Source organism: Dermochelys coriacea, chromosome 3 (assembly GCF_009764565.3).
Source record: "Dermochelys coriacea isolate rDerCor1 chromosome 3, rDerCor1.pri.v4, whole genome shotgun sequence".
NCBI lineage: Eukaryota > Metazoa > Chordata > Testudines > Dermochelyidae > Dermochelys > Dermochelys coriacea.
Window position 1 is genome coordinate 87221207 of NC_050070.1, and position 20505 is coordinate 87241711.

The 20505-nt window shown below is 40.1% G+C and overlaps 1 protein-coding gene across 2 annotated transcripts in view; it reads right to left on the reverse strand.

Annotated features, from left to right (window-relative positions):
- Positions 1 to 20505, reverse strand: part of LAMA4 (laminin subunit alpha 4) — a 161236-nt gene that overhangs the window by 26017 nt on the left and 114714 nt on the right. For both annotated transcript variants that reach the window (XM_038397220.2, XM_043510858.1), the window contains 6 exons: positions 19480 to 19622; positions 17793 to 17955; positions 10778 to 10911; positions 9140 to 9311; positions 6260 to 6391; positions 4476 to 4618 (listed from right to left, as the gene is read on the reverse strand). In XM_038397220.2, the coding sequence (XP_038253148.1) occupies positions 4476 to 4618; positions 6260 to 6391; positions 9140 to 9311; positions 10778 to 10911; positions 17793 to 17955; positions 19480 to 19622 (887 nt within the window). The remainder of the gene's footprint in view (positions 1 to 4475; positions 4619 to 6259; positions 6392 to 9139; positions 9312 to 10777; positions 10912 to 17792; positions 17956 to 19479; positions 19623 to 20505) is intronic.

Below are 20505 nucleotides of genomic sequence, written 5' to 3' on the forward strand. Positions count from 1 at the left end.
GCCCTCTGTGGAGAAAGAAGTGGTTCAGGACTATTTAGAAAAGCTGGATGAGCACAAGTCCATGGGGCCGGATGCGCTGCATCCAAGTGTGCTAAAGGAGTTGGCGGATGTGATTGCAGGGCCATTGGCCATTATCTTTGAAAACTCATGGCGATCGGGGAAGTCGTGGATGACTGGAAAAAGGCTAATATAGTGCCCATCTTTTAAAAAAGGGAAGGAGGAGGATCCTGGTAACTACAGGCCAGTCAGCCTCACCTCAGTCCCTGGAAAAATCATGGAGCAGGTCTTCAAGGAATCAATTCTGTGGCACTTAGAGGAAAGGAAAGTGATCAGGAACAGTCAGCATGGATTCACCAAGGGCAAGTCATGCCTGACTAATCTAATTGCCTTATATGACGAGATAACTGGATCTGTGGATGAGGGGAAAGTAGGGGACGTGTTGTTCCTTGACTTTAGCAAAGCTTTTGACACGGTCTCCCACAGTATTCTTGCCAGCAAGTTAAAGTAGTATGGCCTGGATGAATGGACTATAAAGGTGGATAGAAAGCTGGCTAGACTTTCAGGTTCAACGGGTAGTGATGAATGGCTCCATGTCTAGTTGGCAGCCGGTATCAAGTGGAGTGCCCCAAGGGTCAGTCCTTGGGCCGGTTATGTTCAATATCTTCATAAATATTCTGGAGTATGGTGTGGATTGCACCCTCAGCAAGTTTGCAGATGACTAAACTGGGAGGAGAGGTAGATAGGATATAGAGGGACCTAGACAAATTAGAGGATCGGGCCAAAAGAAATCTGATGAGGTTCAACAAGGACAAGTGCAGAGTCCTGCACTTAGGACGGAAGAATCCCATGCACCGCTACAGACTAGGGACCGAATGGCTAGGCAGCAGCTCTGCAGAAAAGAACCTAGGGGTTACAGTGGATGAGAAGCTGGATATGAGTCAACAGTGTGCCCTTGTTGCCAAGAAGGCCAATGGCATTTTGGGATGTATAAATAGGGGCATTGCCAGCAGATCGAGGGACATGATTGTTCCCCTCTATTCGATATTGGTGAAGCTTCATCTGGAGTACTGTGTCCGGTTTTGAGCCCCACACTACAAGAACGATGTGCAAAAATTGGAAAACATTCAGTGGAGGGCAACAAAAATGATTAGGGGATTGGAACACATGACTTATGAGGAGAGGCTGAGGAAACTGGGATTGTTCAGTCTGCAGAAGAGAAGAATGAGGGGGGATTTGATAGCTGCTTTCAACGACCTGAAAGGGGGTTCCAAAGAGGATGGATCTAGATTGTTCTCAGTGGTAGCAGATGACAGAACAAGGAGTAATGGTCTCAAGTTGCAGTGGGAGAGGTTTAGGTTGGATATTAGGAAAAACTTTTTCACTAGGAGGTTGGTGAAACACTAGAATGCGTTACCTAGGGAGGTGGTGGAATCTTAGAAGTTTTTAAGGTCAGGCTTGACAAAGCCCTGGCTGGGATGATTTAGTTGGGGATTGGTCCTGCTTTGAGCAGGGATGACCTCCTGAGGTCCCTTCCAACCCTGATATTCTATGATTCTATGACTTCAATGGAGCTATATCAATTTACACCACCTCAGAATCCGGTCCATTATATTGTTACCTTATATAATGTAACTGTGGATGTTTTCATTCTCTGTATAAATATCTAATTTTTAAGACTTTCAGTTAATCGCAGTTTACTCAAGTGACTGACTAACTCAAAACAAATTAACTAGATTAAAAAAATTAGTCACGGTTAATTGCAATTTTAATCACACTGTTAAACTATAATAGAATACACATTTATATGTATGATAAATATTTGTGGATGTTTTTCTACATTTTCAAATAGATTGATTTCAATTACAACACAGAATACAAAGTGTACAGTGCTAACTTTATATTATTAATTACAAATATCTGCACTGTAAAAAGATAATAGTGTTTTTAATTCACCTCATACAAATGGTGTCGTGCGATCTATTTATTGTGAAAGTGAAACTTACAAATGTACAACTATTTTTTTCCACATACATGCACTTAAAAACAAAACAATGTAAAACTTTAGAGCCTATAAGTTCACTCAGTCCTACTCCTTGGTTAGCCTATAGCTAAGACAAAGAAGTTTGTTTATATTTATGGGAGATAATGCTGCCCGTTTCTTATTTACAATGTTACCTGAAAGTGAGAACAGGTGTTCACATGGCACTGTTATAGCTGGTGTTGCAAGGTATTTGTGTGCCAGATATGCTAAGTATTTTTATGCCCCTTCATGCTTCAACTTGTATATAGAAAGCTTATTTTTTGTTTGTCTTTTCTTTCTTTTTTACAGTGGAAATATTTGTATAATAAATTTAAATTGGCATTCTAGTATTGTTTAATAGTGCGATTTAAAACTGCAGTTAATCATGATTTTTTTTAATCTCGCAATTAATCGTGATTACTTAATTGTTTGACAGCCCTATTTTTTTTTTTTTAGTACGGTTAGGCTCTTGGCTTCAATGATATTATTTGGCAATGAGTTACACAGGTTAATTACTCATTTTGTACAACTGTATTTCATCAGTTTTAAAGTTGTTACCTTTCAGTTTTGTTGGATGTGCTATGTTATGTTGCTACGTTATGAGAAAAGGCAAAGAAATGTCCAATATACCTTCTCTATACCATCCATTATTTTATATTACACACACGACCTACGTTAAAAGAACATTAAAAAGTTTGCAAAGTCAAGCACTTAAAAAGTAGGAAATGCCAGAGTTAATGTTGCCTATGCAACCTTAATTCAGCCCCTTTGTGTGTATGCATTATGAGAGAATCTTTAATTAGTATTTTTTCCACAGGATTCTCCCTGACTCGATGCACAGAATGGATTTTGCTCACTGAATGAGCAGCTATTTACTTTTTCATTTTCTCATTGTTCAGAGTGTGGCCCCAGCCATTTATTACACACTATTCATACCATGCACTGAATATAGAATTATTAATTTTCTCATGGACTGTTCCATGGTGCTCATTGCTATGGTATGAGTGTTTCATAAATCTTAATTTATTTTACAACATCCCTGTGAGGTGATGGATAGTATTATCCCTATTTTACAGCTGTAGAACTGAGACACAGAAAGATTAAGGATGAAAATATCTGCTAATTTTGGCCAACCGATGTGAGATGACTAGGATCTGATTTTTCAGTGTTTAGCCTCGTGTAGGACTTCATTTATTCAGCGCACAGCTTCCATTGTCATCAGTTACAGCTGCAAGTCAGCTGCACTTCTGCAAGTCAGAATTCAGGGTCTCAAATAGGCACGCAGAAAATGGGGAACACAAAATTAATGACCACCGATGATAAATTTGGTTTAAATGACTTGCCCAGCTTCATATGGCAATTCAGTGGCAGAGGCAGGGATCAAATCCAATTCTCCAGGGCAGCATTCAGCTGCCTTAGCCATGAGACCATAAAGTTGCACATCTTCCAACTTCTGCAACAAATAAGGCAGGGGTCCTACAGACAACAGTCTCCTTTATAACACAGCCCTGATTAATCTTCAGAGCAGGTCCATCCTATTCACTGAATGAGGCAGGGATCCAGTCCTTAACCTCATTCTAGCAAAAGGCTGAACCATTTTGCTGCAATTTTTCAAAAAGAGTTCAGTCTGAGGTGGACACACAGCATGGACATTTTTTACCCCACATGATTAAAATCTGGCAAAGTTATAAGCAACTGAAAACAAATCTTACGATGGGAAGTGTAATAATGCAGTAGCAGCTCTGCCACCATTTCAGTGTACTACTTTATGCAGCTAATAAAATCTTCTGGATGATCCTAAAATAGGAACAGAGCGTGTTCATAGTCCTACTCCTGCTCATTTTATGAAGTAGGACCTCTACTTCCTCATCGGACTATGCTTGGCCTTTGTCCAATGGCTTGAGTGGAAAGAGAAGACTCCCTGGGATCTCTCCTCAAAACCTTTGCACATCAATACAGGGACAGCTACATTTGAGCTCACAGATAAATAGAGACTGATTTGAACTAAGGTTTATGGTGAAAAAACTCCCTTTATCTGAAAAATATGATTGAGAGTGAGATATGATATCTGTGTTCATAAGCTAAAGGCATTTTGCTCAAAGAAGAATGCTTGTTGAAAGGAAGGGGGATTAGCTGTTCTATGTATATGTATATATATATGTATGTTTTCATACACTCTTTAAACATTTATTTTTGTCCCAACTGTACTGCAGTTTCTGTTATCCTCTGCGGAAACTCTAGATCACATGACTAATTTCAGCCAGCAGCAGAGCTACAGCCATCTTGGATCAATGTACAGATACCAAATACTTTATACCTAGAGCTCTGAACAAAATTAAAATAGAATCTTAGAAGCTGTTTTTCCTGAAGGAGCAAAGGTGGTAAAACACACCTTCTTGCAAACCACTGTGTGACAATCAGATGAGTACTGATGGAACCTGGGCTGTCAACAAACCTGGACTTCAAGATCTCAGAAGGAGCGCCTCCTATGTAGATATCAGTGAATGGCATTGCTTTCTTTTCATTTTCCACACTTTTTATATGTCGTCTGTCCACCACCAGGATCATCTTCTTAGAATTGTGATATATAACAGAAATCTGAAAGGAGAAATGAACAGTTCAACTCCAAATGTCCAAAAATATTGTCTTTTAGAAGTTATCATGCTGGGTTTGCCAAATGGGCCTTTTTAATAAGAGGGAGTCTATAATTATTGTCTATTATACTTTTTAAAATTAACAATTATTCTAATTAGTCAAAAAGAGGCTTGTGAATCAGTGGGGAACTGACAAGAATGACTAGTAGTGAGCTCATTTCAATATAATGATTTCTCTAATGGCCAAAAACAAACCGAAGCCTTCTTTCATTTGCTTGTAAAAAATAATCACAGGCCAAATTCTATACTGGTGTAAATGGAGCACTTCCATTGACTTCAGTAGGGAATTTGGATATATGTCTTTAAATCTGCTTTTATTGTTGAAACTTAGGGCTTAGTTCTGCTGACACTTACACAAGTTAATAATCACTGATATTTACTGATATCAGTAAACAGACTCCTAATTTGCACCACTTAAGTGAGAGAAGAATCATGCCCTTACAGTTCAGATTTATTACTGTCATGGTCACAGCTATGATGGCTTGAAGCAAATTCTCTGGTACCCCTAATGCAGATTGCTGAACTGCCTAAACAAATGTCTATAGTTCCAACACCAATACTGAATTTCATTTGAGTAATTTCTTTTGTACTGAAATGGGAGTTCAACACTTTGTAATACAATAGTTGCTAAAACTGACTGAGTTAAAATAGTGACACACATTTGTGGTTGTAGAGAACCATATTTATGAAGTGCTTTCCTCTGGATATATAGTGTGACAAAGTTCCTCCTCTACCTTGGTGAGTCTTGCGCTTATTGGCGGATTTGCTCACCTTGGAGCTTCACGGCAGCCCTCAGCTTGGCTGTTTTTCTGAACCCACAGTCCAGGCCGACTCCTCCTGTGTCTGACCAGGAGTTGGGAGGTTTGGGGGGAACCCGGGCCCGCCCTCTAATCCGGGTTCCAGCCAGGACCCTGTGGAATGCAGCTGTCTAGAGTGCCTTCTGGAACAGCTGTGCGACAGCTACAACTCCCCATTGCCTCCTCCCAACGCCTTCTTTATTCTCACCATAGGACCTTCCTCCTGGTGTCTGATAATGCTTGTACTCCTCAGTCCTCCAACAGTCCACGTTCTCACTCTCAGCTCCTAGTGCCTCTTGCTTCAGCTCCTCACACGCGCACCACAAACTGAAGTGAACTCCTTTTTAAACCCAGGTGCCCTGATTAGCCTGCCTTAATTGATTCTAGCAGCTTCTTGATTGGCTGCAGGTGTTCTAATCAGCCTGTCTGTCTTAATTGTCTCCAGAAGGTTCCTGATTGTTCTGGAACCTTCCCTGTTACCTTACCCAGGGAAAAGGGACCTACTTAACCTGGGGCTAATATATCTGCATTCTATTACTCTTCTGTAGCCATCTGGCCCAACCCTGTCACAATAGTTTTATTCTGCCTTTTAATACTTTTTAGTATTAGTATATATTTTTTCTGCCCAGTGTTCCTTGCCACTTCATAGCAAAACTGACACATTTGGTATTATATAAAATCTGACCATCATCTTTTGGTTCTTTAATTATAAGAGAAGCAACCTAGCATTATGCTTTATTATTCTTGGTGTGGCTAGCTAAATAAAAATACTTTCACATCAGTATTACCTCATGGAATTTTGCATCATTTATCTGAGTCTTCTTCATCGAATCTTCAAGAAGCATGGGGGTGGTGCTGAAGCCAAAGTCATAGCGCAGATACAGGAATCCATTCTGCATCACTAGACTGAAGAACATACTCTGTACAAAACAAACAGCATTAAAAGGAAGTATATAGGTATCATTCTTATGAGTAAACTTGAAAGCTTGTTTCTCTCCCCAACAGAAGTTGATCCAGTAAAAGATATTACTTCACCCACCTTGTCATTATAAAGTTTTGATTATCCAGCCATAGAATAGAATCCATAGCATGGGGCATAGGTGACCAATGGCATAGCCTGAAAACCTAATTCAGAATACTGAATATGTATATGTTTCGAACAGTAGTTCACCAAAATTCCAAATCAATAGTGTTTATCAAACAATTTATCATAATTTTCCTGGATTTTTTTTATTCATAATGTCTCTCTAATGTCCTGGGATCAAGACAACGACACCAACACTGCATACAAAATTTCATAAGCAGAGCAGCACTCAGCTAAATCATTAAGGTAGTGAATTTTTCAGGGGAACAAATGGGGAGCACTTAAGGGAGAGAGAAATACCATGGCACAGGAGGACCAAGAAATCAAGTTGAATTCAAGAATTAGTTTGGTAAACCATCTAAAAATGTAAGGGAGTAAAATGAATCAATTTACAGCTGCTGGGGATCTGGCCGGATGTTTATTTTTATATTTTTCTAACATTAATGTGACAATCTCTAATGGAGACAAGTGAACATTAAACCTCAGTAAACAATACAAAAGGAACAGGCCAAACTTGTAAATAAAGTAAAAAGAATCTTATTTTTGCATACTTATGAGCTGTCCACATAGAACATAACAGTGGTAGCTGGTTTTGTACAATCCAACCAAAAATGTCCATCAACAGAACTGGTCTTCAACAGCTTATGTCCAATATGACTATAGTTTCCATCACAGAGTACAAAATTACAAAGCACAATTCAGACACAATTTTTGGAATTTCTGCTCAGAAGAAACCAATTATTGATCCACTACAGAAGAGTTTTTGTGTAGCAACTGCTGCTTAAAGCAGAGCTGAGGTTACTGGTGGTGTTCAGATGCTGTAGAGCAATTTGCACTACAGAAATCTCTTCTATAAGTATCCCTGCCGGCAAACATTGCCAAGTAAGTGTTTTCATTAAAATGGAATTAATTCATTGCAGTGAAGTCTGTGCACATACTGTATCAACATACATTTTAACATCCTTCTGAGCCAATACTGGCACACAGGGTGGAATCTTCCATTTCATTTGCTGCTGCTTGCAACTGTTCGATGGTATTGAGATAACCTGTTCTACCCTGCCGGCGAAGGGTTCTTCTTAGGGTTTCTCTGGGGTGCCCTTGTTTCCTGACACTGTCTGGTTTCCGCTTGACAGCTTCATGGGTGTCTGTGTGTTGGCATCCGGAGTACATGTCCCAGATGTGTCCAGCACTTCCTTCTGATTCTCGTGGAAACGAGCTGCTGGTTGGTGATTTCTCAGACCTCTTCATTGTGACGAAGTCTTTCCAACCAATACCCAGTATCTTTTGTAGGCACTTATTTTGTAAAGCACCTACTTTTCTAACTAACATTTTGGTAGATTTCCAGCTTTCACAGCCATCTATTAGCACTGAAATATTGTTTGAATTAAAATGCATCTGTTTTGTTCTGGTGCTGTGTTTCTTTGATTTCCATACGATGTTGCGTTTAGTAAATGTTGTGGATGCTGTATTTTCCACCAAATGCATCCGATGAAGTGAGCTGTAGCTCACGAAAGCTTATGCTCAAATAAATGTGTTAGTCTCTAAGATGCCACAAGTACTCCTTTTCTTTTTGCGAATACAGACTAACACGGCTGCTACTCTGAAACCTTTCTATCCTTGATGTCACTTCTTTCTTGAGATCTCTATTAGCCAGTATGGTTCTGTTCAGGCAGGTGAACTGTTCTATTTCTTGATTTTTTGCCATATCTACACAATAAATTAGTTTCTTTTGCTTTACTAAATTATTTTAACCCAGACTGGGCTTGCAAGTTGAGGAAGAGATGCCTCAAGACACAAGTCTGAGTTTATATTCAAAATTTTGTAAAGCTTGAAGAGGTTTGGATGTGTTTTTTGTTCAAACCATTCTAGAAATAGGGGACAATCTTAAACTTCTGAAAATTTGGGGGTGCTTGGATTCACCATTTTGGTTTAGGATAGTCTCTAATTCCAAGTTACAACAGTAACTAACTGTATTGGTTCAATGAAAGCTATTTTCTCATCCACCTTGTCTAGTGGTTTGAGCATTGGCCTGCTAAACCCAGGGTTGTGAGTTCAATCCTTGAGGAGGCCATTTAGGGATCTAGGGCAAAAATTGGGGATTGGTCCTGCCTTGAGCAGCGGATTAGACTAGATGACCTCCTGAGGTCCCTCCCAATCCTGATGTTCTATTGCACTGTATAACAGAGTTCAGCCATCTATCTACCAGGGGACAAATGTATAGAACTTCATGTCAGCTACTATATAGTAACATCTGATAGCACAGACAGTGCATTCACATTTAAATAAAAGTAAAAATACTGGGCCTGATTATCTTCTCAGTTAAAGTGGTTTCATGTTACCCTAACTCCACTGAAGTGCTCATTATGCCACTGTGGGAGCAGAATTAGGGCCAATGACAGTAAATCAGAGAATACTAGGAGCTTTGTACCCAGTACTTCATGTCCCTCATGATTTGTGTGCAGAAGGGAATTTTCTCTTCCAAAATGAAATATAAATCATCAACATTTGGGGTATTGCATAGTAACTGTGCAGAATAGGCACAAGAGAAACAGGGGACAGTGTGAGAACAGAATTTTATACTCACTCCATTAACCATCAGGAAAATAAGCCCATTGTCTACTGGTGTTCGAACTTCTATGTCAAAACGAGTCACCTGGCTGAATCTTCCTCTTCTCTCAATGTTCCTCACCAAACCATAGCCAGAGCCATCAAAGAAATAGCTCACAGCTCTGCTCTGAGTGAAGGCCAGCTTATTCCTAGCATGGAAAAGAACACAGAAGCAAGCAAGAATTAGAGACCATCTTAGAGCATTCTTAGCATTGTGACCCTGCATTAAAGATCCAGGGAGTTGTTAACATTTGGGTGTCAGAGTTTATAACACTTTCTTGGAATAGTCATCCTGAACTTTTATTTATCCGTGGGAGGGACGGAGACTTTAGGTCTCTGACTTTTTTTATTTTTACATTGCTGTCTGAGAATTTTCCCTGAAAAATTATTTAGGGCTTTGATAGTATATCAATCTCCCTTATCATAAGGTCATGTGTTGGTTCTGTGGTACAGACTCATAGATATGTATGTGTGGAAGGGATGCTGAGAAATCATCTTACCCAGTCCCTGCACTGATACAGGACCAAATAAACCTTGACTATCCCCGAAAAATGTTTGTGTAACCTCTTCTTAAAAACGTCCAGTGATGGGGATTCCACAACCTCCCTTGGAAACCTATTCCAGAGTTTAATCTTTATAGTTAGGAAGTTTTTCCTAATATCAAACCTAAAACTTCCTTGCTGCAGATTAAGCCAATTACTACTTGTCCTGCCTTCAGTGGACCTGGAGAACAATTGAGCACTGTCCTCTTTATAACAGTCCTTATTATATTTGAAGGGTGTTCTGGGGTCCCACCCCTCAGTTTTCTTTTCTCAAGACTAAACATGCCCAGTTTTTTATAGTTACATGTTGGAAACTGGAAAGTTTTGAGGCTCATCCTTGGACAGGCGCTAGGCCCACAAGCATTCCTGATTATAGGCAGAGGTATTCTTTTTAAGGGTTATCCAACTCCCATAGAAGTCAATGGGAATCCAACATGTACTTTAACTGAAGATGGATTGGGTCCTCAATTATGCAAGAAATGTACCCTTCATACACTGTTATAGAGATGTGGCAAATAGGGATTTTTCACTCAAAGTATCTGCTCTCTGTAAGAGAGATTTGGAAAGAAAATCCTATACTTTAGTTGCTCTCAGATTTATTAAAACCTACATTTATTTCCAACAATACTAGAGTTTCTTCCTCTCTGATCACACAGATATACATCAAAATGCAACACAAAACTAGAGTTCCTGACTACTAAATGAAGAAACCTCCCATAAATATTTACGGTAAATGAATTTTACAGTTTCCCTTTAAGTGGAACATTTCTCATTCTTTCTGCAAAGGACTTAAAAAGAAGAAAAAACTTTACTGAATAGTTCAGGAGCATATGACTAATGGCTCTGTGTCAGAGGAGCGAATAAGCCATTTGCGACAATTTGCGGAGATGGAAAATAACAAAGAAAATGTACAGTTGTAGAACAGATCAAGCCAGTTGGTATGTTCAGGAAAGGTCAAGTTAATATTATCCTGATATTCTTCTCTAAAATGAAGCAAATGAAGTAGCCATTCGGTTCTGCAAACATTGCAGGCTATCAAAGAACTTCATTGTAATAATCGAATTTTTCTCTACCTGGCACAAGGTGGTGATGCAGAGGTGTTCATATTGTAGATGTGCTTGAAATTGTATAAACTGATTATATCATCATTCAGGGTGGCCAGTTCCAGGCAGCCGATGAAGCCAGGCAGGTTCAAACTGGGAGGGAGCTGTGCAGAGAAGGAAACAAAGGCAAAAGGGTAAAATCAGCACATGTATTTTATTCAGGGTTGCCAAATTCATTTGTTCATGAGATCAGTTTTGTTTTGAAGCTCTTAGTGTTAGGCTATGTCTACATTACGGACCTTACAGCAGCACAGCTGCACTGCTGTAAGGTCTCCTGTGTAGTTACTCTATGCAGGCAGGAGAGAGTTCTCCTGCCGGCATAATTAAACCACCTACAACGAACAGCAGTAGCTATTGGCCACACTGTCCACACCGGCACTGTCCACACCGATGCTTTTGACAGTGAAACTTCTGTGGGGTGTGTTTTTTCACACCCCGACCTACAAAAGTTTTGCCAACAAAAGTGCTAGTGTAGACAAAACTTTAGAGACAAGATGGCTGAGGTACAATCTTATATTGCACCAACTTCTGTTGATGAGAGAGACAAGCTTTTGATCTTACACAGAGTTTTTCTTCAGGTCTGGGAAACCTACTCAGAGTGTCCCAGCTAAATACAAGGTGGAACAGATTGTTTAGCATAAGTAGTTAACACATATTTCAAGGGACCATTCCAGGTAAAGTGGCCTGTTAACACTCCTCTTAAAGTTAGTGAGCCAGATATGGGAAGTGGTGTGTCCAAGCATGGGGATAGGCATTTATGCTGTGGTCTACAAAGGAGTAATGAATAACTGCTGAAGAGAACAAATGCTTAGATAGGACTACTACAAATGAGAACTTCCACCAGAGTTTTTAAAGACAAGGGGCAAAAGAAGAAGGAGTTAGATTTTAGGATAGATTGGATCTTGGTGCTATATGATGCTATAATGATTTTATGACTAATCCCAGATCTATTTTAGTCGAATTACACAATTTATTATCCAAAGACCTGAAGAAGAGCTCTGTGTAACTTGAAAGCTTGTCTCTTTCACCAACAGAAGTTGGTTCAATAAAAGGTATTATCTCACCCACCTTGACTCTATGATATTCAAAGAACAACATTTCATAACAATCTAAATGGAAATATCCCCCAGTATTTTGTGTTCATTTCATTTACATCTCTTTGTGGTTTAAAGGCCATTTCAGACCACAAGAAAGGAAAAAAAAAAGCATGTGAACTTCGAGAGATTCTCTCATTCATAGGTTTCAGAGTAGCAGCCGTGTTATTCTGAATTCGCAAAAAGAAAAGGAGTACTTGTGGCACCTTAGAGACTAACAAATTTATTTGAGCATAAGCTTCATGAGCTACAGCTCACTTCATGCATTCAGTGGAAAATACAGTGGGGAGATTTATATACATAGAGAACATGGAACAATGGTTGTTACCATACACACTGTAACCAGAGCGATCACTTAAGGTGAGCTATTACCAGCAGGAGAGCAGTCAAATTGGACAGTCTCTACATAAAAGAATAAATGGACACAAATCAGATGTCAAGAACTATAACATTCAAAAACCAAAAAGAAAAGGAGTACTTGTGGCACCTTAGAGACTAACAAATTTATTAGAGCATAAGCTTTCGTGAGCTACAGCTCACTTCATCGGATGCATTTGGTGGAAAAAACAGAGGAGAGATTTATATACACACACACAGAGAACATGAAACAATGGGTTTATCATACACACTGTAAGGAGAGTGATCACTTAAGATAAGCCATCACCCACAGCAGGGGGGGGAAAGGAGGAAAACCTTCCATGGTGACAAGCAGGTAGGCTAATTCCAGCAGTTAACAAGAATATCAGAGGAACAGTGGGGGGTGGGGTGGGGGGGAGAAATACCATGGGGAAATAGTTTTACTTTGTGTAATGACTCATCCATTCCCAGTCTCTATTCAAGCCTAAGTTAATTGTATCCAGTTTGCAAATTAATTCCAATTCAGCAGTCTCTCGTTGGAGTCTGTTTTTGAAGCTTTTTTGTTGAAGTATAGCCACTCTTAGGTCTGTGATCGAGTGACCAGAGAGATTGAAGTGTTCTCCAACTGGTTTTTGAATGTTATAATTCTTGACGTCTGATTTGTGTCCATTCATTCTTTTACGTAGAGACTGTCCAGTTTGGCCAATGTACATGGCAGAGGGGCATTGCTGGCACATGATGGCATATATCACATTGGTAGATGCGCAGGTGAACGAGCCTCTGATAGTGTGGCTGATGTGATTAGGCCTTATGATGGTATCCCCTGAATAGATATGTGGACAGAGTTGGCAACGGGCTTTGTTGCAAGGATAGGTTCCTGGGTTAGTGGTTCTGTTGTGTGGTGTGTGGTTGCTGGTGAGTATTTGCTTCAGATTGGGGGGCTGTCTGTAAGCAAGGACTGGTCTATCTCCCAAGATCTGAGAGAGCGATGGCTCGTCCTTCAGGATAGGTTGTAGATCCTTGATGATGCGTTGGAGAGGTTTTAGTTGGGGGCTGAAGGTGATGGCTAGTGGCGTTCTGTTGTTTTCTTTGTTGGGCCTGTCCTGTAGTAGGTGACTTCTGGGTACTCTTCTGGCTCTGTCAATCTGTTTCTTCACTTCAGCAGGTGGGTATTGTAGTTGTAGGAATGCATGATAGAGATCTTGTAGGTGTTTGTCTCTGTCTGAGGGGTTGGAGCAAATGCGGTTATATCGTAGCGCTTGGCTGTAGACAATGGATCGAGTGGTATGATCTGGATGAAAGCTAGAGGCATGTAGGTAGGAATAGCGGTCAGTAGGTTTCCGATATAGGGTGGTGTTTATGTGACCATCGCTTATTAGCACCGTAGTGTCCAGGAAGTGGATCTCTTGTGTGGACTGGTCCAGGCTGAGGTTGATGGTGGGATGGAAATTGTTGAAATCATGGTGGAATTCCTCAAGAGCTTCTTTTCCATGGGTCCAGATGATGAAGATGTCATCAATGTAGCGCAAGTAGAGTAGGGGCATTAGGGGACGAGAGCTGAGGAAGCGTTGTTCTAAGTCAGCCATAAAAATGTTGGCATACTGTGGGGCCATGCGGGTACCCATCGCAGTGCCGCTGATTTGAAGGTATACATTGTCACCAAATGTGAAATAGTTATGGGTCAGGACAAAGTCACAAAGTTCTGCCACCAGGTTAGCCGTGACAGTATCGGGGATACTGTTCCTGACGGCTTGTAGTCCATCTTTGTGTGGAATGTTGGTGTAGAGGGCTTCTACATCCATAGTGGCTAGGATGGTGTTTTTAGGAAGATCACCAATGGACTGTAGTTTCCTCAGGAAATCGGTGGTGTCTCGAAGATAGCTGGGAGTGCTGGTAACGAAGGGCCTGAGGAGGGAGTCTACATAGCCAGACAATCCTGCTGTCAGGGTGCCAATGCCTGAGATGATGGGGCGTCCAGGATTTCCAGGTTTATGGATCTTGGGTAGCAGATAGAATACCCCAGGTCGGGGCTCCAGGGGTGTGTCTGTGCGGATTTGTTCTTGTGCTTTTTCAGGGAGTTTCTTGAGCAAATGCTGTAGTTTCTTTTGGTAACTCTCAGTGGGATCAGAGGGTAATGGCTTGTAGAAAGTGGTGTTGGAGAGCTGCCTAGTAGCCTCTTGTTCATACTCCGACCTATTCATGATGACGACAGCACCTCCTTTGTCAGCCTTTTTGATTATGATGTCAGAGTTGTTTCTGAGGCTGTGGATGGCACTGTGTTCTGCATGGCTGAGGTTATGGGGTAAGCGATGCTGCTTTTCCACAATTTCAGCTCGTGCACGTCGGCAGAAGCAGTCTATGTAGAAATCCAGGCTGCTGTTTCGACCTTCAGGAGGAGTCCACCCAGAATCCTTCTTTTTGTAGTGTTGGCAGGCAGGTCTCTGTGGGTTAATATGTTGGTCAGAGGTGTGTTGGAAATATTCCTTGAGTCTGAGACGTCGAAAATAGGATTCTAGGTCACCACAGAACTGTATCATGTTCGTGGGGGTGGAGGGGCAAAAGGAGAGGCCCCGAAATAGGACAGATTCTTCTGCTGGGCTAAGAGTATAGTTGGATAGATTAACGCATTTGCTCCAACCCCTCAGACAGAGACAAACACCTACAAGATCTCTATCATGCATTCCTACAACTACAATACCCACCTGCTGAAGTGAAGAAACAGATTGACAGAGCCAGAAGAGTACCCAGAAGTCACCTACTACAGGACAGGCCCAACAAAGAAAACAACAGAACGCCACTAGCCATCACCTTCAGCCCCCAACTAAAACCTCTCCAACGCATCATCAAGGATCTACAACCTATCCTGAAGGACGAGCCATCGCTCTCTCAGATCTTGGGAGATAGACCAGTCCTTGCTTACAGACAGCCCCCCAATCTGAAGCAAATACTCACCAGCAACCACACACCACACAACAGAACCACTAACCCAGGAACCTATCCTTGCAACAAAGCCCGTTGCCAACTCTGTCCACATATCTATTCAGGGGATACCATCATAAGGCCTAATCACATCAGCCACACTATCAGAGGCTCGTTCACCTGCGCATCTACCAATGTGATATATGCCATCATGTGCCAGCAATGCCCCTCTGCCATGTACATTGGCCAAACTGGACAGTCTCTACGTAAAAGAATGAATGGACACAAATCAGACGTCAAGAATTATAACATTCAAAAACCAGTTGGAGAACACTTCAATCTCTCTGGTCACTCGATCACAGACCTAAGAGTGGCTATACTTCAACAAAAAGCTTCAAAAACAGACTCCAACGAGAGACTGCTGAATTGGAATTAATTTGCAAACTGGATACAATTAATTTAGGCTTGAATAGAGACTGGGAATGGATGAGTCATTACACAAAGTAAAACTATTTCCCCATGGTATTTCTCCCTCCCACCCCACCCCCCACTGTTCCTCTGATATTCTTGTTAACTGCTGGAATTAGCCTACCTGCTTGTCACCATGGAAGGTTTTCCTCCTTTCCCCCCCCTGCTGTGGGTGATGGCTTATCTTAAGTGATCACTCTCCTTACAGTGTGTATGATAAACCCATTGTTTCATGTTCTCTGTGTGTGTGTATATAAATCTCTCCTCTGTTTTTTCCACCAAATGCATCCGATGAAGTGAGCTGTAGCTCACGAAAGCTTATGCTCTAATAAATTTGTTAGTCTCTAAGGTGCCACAAGTACTCCTTTTCTTTTTGCGAATACAGACTAACACGGCTGCTACTCTGAAACCATTCAAAAACCAGTTGGAGAACACTTCAATCTCTCTGGTCACTTGATTACAGACCTCAAAGTGGCAATTTTTCAACAAAAAAACTTCAAAAACAGACTCCAATGAGAGACTGCTGAAGTGGAATTAATTTGCAAACTGGATACAATTAATTTAGGCTTGAATAAAGACTGGGAGTGGATGGGTCATTACACAAAGTAAAACTATTTCCTCATGTTTATCCCCCCCACTGTTCCTCAGACGTTCTTGTCAACTGCTGAAAATGGCCCATCTTGATCATCACTACAAAAGGTTCCCCCCCCAACTACTGGTAATAGCTCACCTTAAGTGATCACTCTGGTTACAGTAAAAAGAAAAGGAGTACTTGTGGCACCTTAGATACTAACAAATTTATTTGAGCATAAGCTTTTGTGAGCTACAGCACACTTCATCGGATGCATTCATAACACCCATTGTTTCATGTTCTCTATGTATATAAATCTCCCCACTGTATTTTCCACTGAATGCATCCGATGAAGTGAGCTGTAGCTCACGAAAGCTTATGCTCAAATGAATTTGTTAGTCTCTCATATTCATGGAATTTATCTTTGCCAGTAGCTAAAGTTCAGCAGAAATTATTTTAAATAACTCAACAATGATCACTGAAAGTTGAATCTAAATTGCCTTGTTAGTGAAAGGAAAAAAGTTAAGTGATGTAAAAACAAAATGAAAGTAAAGCTGGCAGAATTAATGCAGCAGTCTTCCAATGTTAAAAAACGCTGCACTGTACAATAGACATAGCAGCAGCAAACATTTCTTCAGCACATTATCTGCCTATTACAACCAGCATTAATTGGCATATCAGTTGGCTTTTTCCACAGTCATATCAGGTCCTCATTGGGATTTAGTAATTCTCCTGAACCATCTCTGGTGCAAAGATTTACATCCCTGAATAGATATTTACTGATTAAAATCTTTAAGAGTCTTTGATGTTTAGAAAATGGGTTTTCCAACTAATTTTCACAGAAGTAGCAAACAATTTATGGCTAATATTAGAAACATATGGATGTCTGAATCATGAATTCTATAAGGTGTCTACCTTGAGGCCACTATCACATTTCAAACTGGCCATCCAACAGCCCTCACATAAGAAAGTCTGGTTTCAGAGTAGCAGCCGTGTTAGTCTGTATTCGCAAAAAGAAAAGGAGTACTTGTGGCACCTTAGAGACTAACAAATTTATTAGAGCATAAGCTTTCGTGAGCTACAGCTCACTTCATCGGATGGCCGATGAAGTGAGCTGTAGCTCACGAAAGCTTATGCTCTAATAAATTTGTTAGTCTCTAAGGTGCCACAAGTACTCCTTTTCTTTATAAGAAAGTCTCTATGCCAAACTTGGCACCCAACGTTGACGGAGTATAGCAGAAAGCACACATTGTTCAGTTGGGCTACTAGGTGTCATCTAGAACAATAACTACGTATTTTTTCTCTAATTACATGTCAGAAGCATTTTACTGTAGCCAAGATGAATCTGATCAGCTTCTCATTGGGAGGACATTCTATGTAGATGGTAGCATTAGCCTTGGTCAGTGCTGCAGATTCCAGGGAACTTGTTGAAGAATTGTAATGTGGTATGTGACTTAATAAGGATGTTTCCAGTAACCAAACCTTTCCATTAATGACAAGTTTGTAAAGGAAGTCCCAGCAGCCTGGGTTTGATTTATTTATATTTCAATATATACAGAAGAGTTATTTGATCTACCTTAAAATTTGAAGGCACTCCACCAACATAGAAGACGGTATTTTTGGGCTCCAAATCCAAAAGGGAGTCAGCACCAGGGACCTCTCCTTTTTTGATGAATTTTTCTTCAGCTGTGCTGCTAGGGCTTGGCACAGTTAGAAATATTTTGCCATGCTTTCCCACCCTGTTGAAGGAATTTGGAGAAAAAGAGGGCTGCATAGTCATATCTTTAGCTTGATGGTTAGATATAAGAAACAGGAAAAGATCATTTTAAAAAAAGGTTTTTTGGTTGTTTAATGTAAATATTTTCCCCACCAGAAAAGCATTATCCATCTGGTGTTCTGGCTGGGACCAAAGCAAGAAATTACAGAGATTGCAGTGGATTCTCCTTCCACTTATGACTTGTGCCTACCCTCTTGGAGTCAATGGGAATTTCTACTGACTCCAATGGAAACAGGATTAGATTCTTAGGCTTGTGCCAATGAATACCTCTATTGAAGTTGCACTGGTTGAAAAATGGTGGAGAAGAGAGTCAGGCCCAATTGTTTTTTCTGGAGCTCTAGCGGAAAATATTTGGGTCAGGTGTACGATCAGGGAGAAATGGAGAAAATACGTGTTAACTATGGAGGAGACATTTCTGTTTTCTAGCTTTTTTTCACCTTTCCTAAAAAAAAAAAAAAGTGTGTGTATAATTGTGTGAGTTAACTGCGATTAAAATATATATATATATATATATATATATATATATATATATATATATATTAGGGCTGTCGATTAATCGCAGTTAACTCACGCGATTAACTCAAAAAAATTAATCACGATTAAAAATCACGATTAAGCGCACTGTTAAAGAATAGAATACAAATTGAAATTTACTGAATATTTGAGGTTTTTCTACATTTTCAAATATATCTATTTAAATTACAACACAGAAAACAGTGTACAGTGCTCACTTTATATTATTTTTATTGCAAATATTTGTACTGTAAAATGATAAACAAAATAGTATTTTTCAATTCACCTCATACAAGTACTGTAGTGCAATCTCTATATCATGAAGTGCAACTTACAAATGTATTTTTTTTGTTACATAACTGCACGCAAAAACAAAGCAATGTAAAACTTTAGCGCCTACAAGTCCACTCAGTCCTACTTCTTGTTCAGCCAATTGCTAAGACAAACAAGTTTGTTTACGTTTATGGGAGATAATGCTGCCTGATTCTTATTTACAGTGTCACCTGAAACTGAAAACAGGCATTTGCATGGAACTGTTGTAGCTGATATCGCAAGATATTTATGTGCCAGATGCATGAAAGATTCATATACTGCTTCATGCTTCGGCCATTGTTCCAGAGGACATGCTTCCATGCTGATGATGCTCATTAAAAAAATAATGCGTTAATTAAATTTGTGACTGAACTACTTGGGGGAAAATTGTAAGTCTCCTGCTCTATTTTACCTGCATTCTGCCACATATTTCAGCACTGGTGCACTGTCTACACTGCACTTTACAGCACTGAAACTTGCAGTGCTCAAGGGTGTGTTTTTTCACAATCCTGAGTGAGAAAGTTACAGTGCTGTAAAGTGGCAGTGTAGACAAGGCTTTAGATAGTTAACAGGTACTGCTGAGTTTTACTTGTTCACTTGTGAAATTCTCAAACCAAACTGATCTTATACGAAATAGAGCAGCTCCACATAAACACTTTACCTCTCAACTTTGATGATACTGAAGTAAGCAGGCCAAGAGCTGATTGGCTTGGAGTCCAGTGGTATCTCCACATCTCGACCTCCCAGATTATAAATATACACCAGGTTGTCATTCTTGATCGCAAGACCCATATAATCTTTTGCCTAAAACATCAATGAGTTGGGATGACAGGGCTACTTGATTCACTCATAATCCAAGAAAACTAATAAATGTTAGACAGTTTTAGACAAAAGAGAATATTTATGTACAACTGATAAACTAAAGCACACCTTCCACTAATTATATTGTTTCAGTAGACGGTACTGCACTGTCCAAAAAGTATGGCTTCAAATCCATTTTGAATGAAGTAATTGCCAGGTTAAATATTTCTAAGACATTTTCTGACCGAAATCTATCACATGCTCTTGCATGTGCCTATTGTTTACTAGGCAGTATCAATATAGGAAGTGGTAACAAAGTCTTGTCCATATGCACCATAATCAGATCTGCTCTCAGCAGGGAGTTTCTTAATTTACATGCACTGTACACAGAAATTCCTTTTTTTTTAAAAAAGATTAAAAAGAAAAGCCCTTGACTTCACCTTTCCAAAATACCAGTTGGCCCAGATTGCATAGAGCTTGTGAGATGTGTCTTTTTTGTTTTTCTTTAACAGTAAAAATTTAACACAGTTGCTTCACAACACTTTTTGATAACGAGAGTGCAAGCCCTTTCTAAGTGTTCAAAAGCAGCTATGAGGAGGGTATTCAGTAGCAGTAGCACATGCCACAGGCAAAGAAACACTCTTATCTCTAAGACCTTTGAATGCCAGACTTGAAATCTACATTGTCAGCAGTATAGTGTTGATTACATGTTACCCATGAAAGCCTGGCAGATAGAAGTAATTGCTTCAGAACAGTTCAATACTGGTTGAGTATGGATAGTAAGTGTAGTTTACAGAAGCCAGCCTCTGTATCTCAGGGCACCAGGCAATGCAATTTGCTACTTGGAGAGAGGGAAAAATTGCAAGGATAGTTCACTGCATGTCAT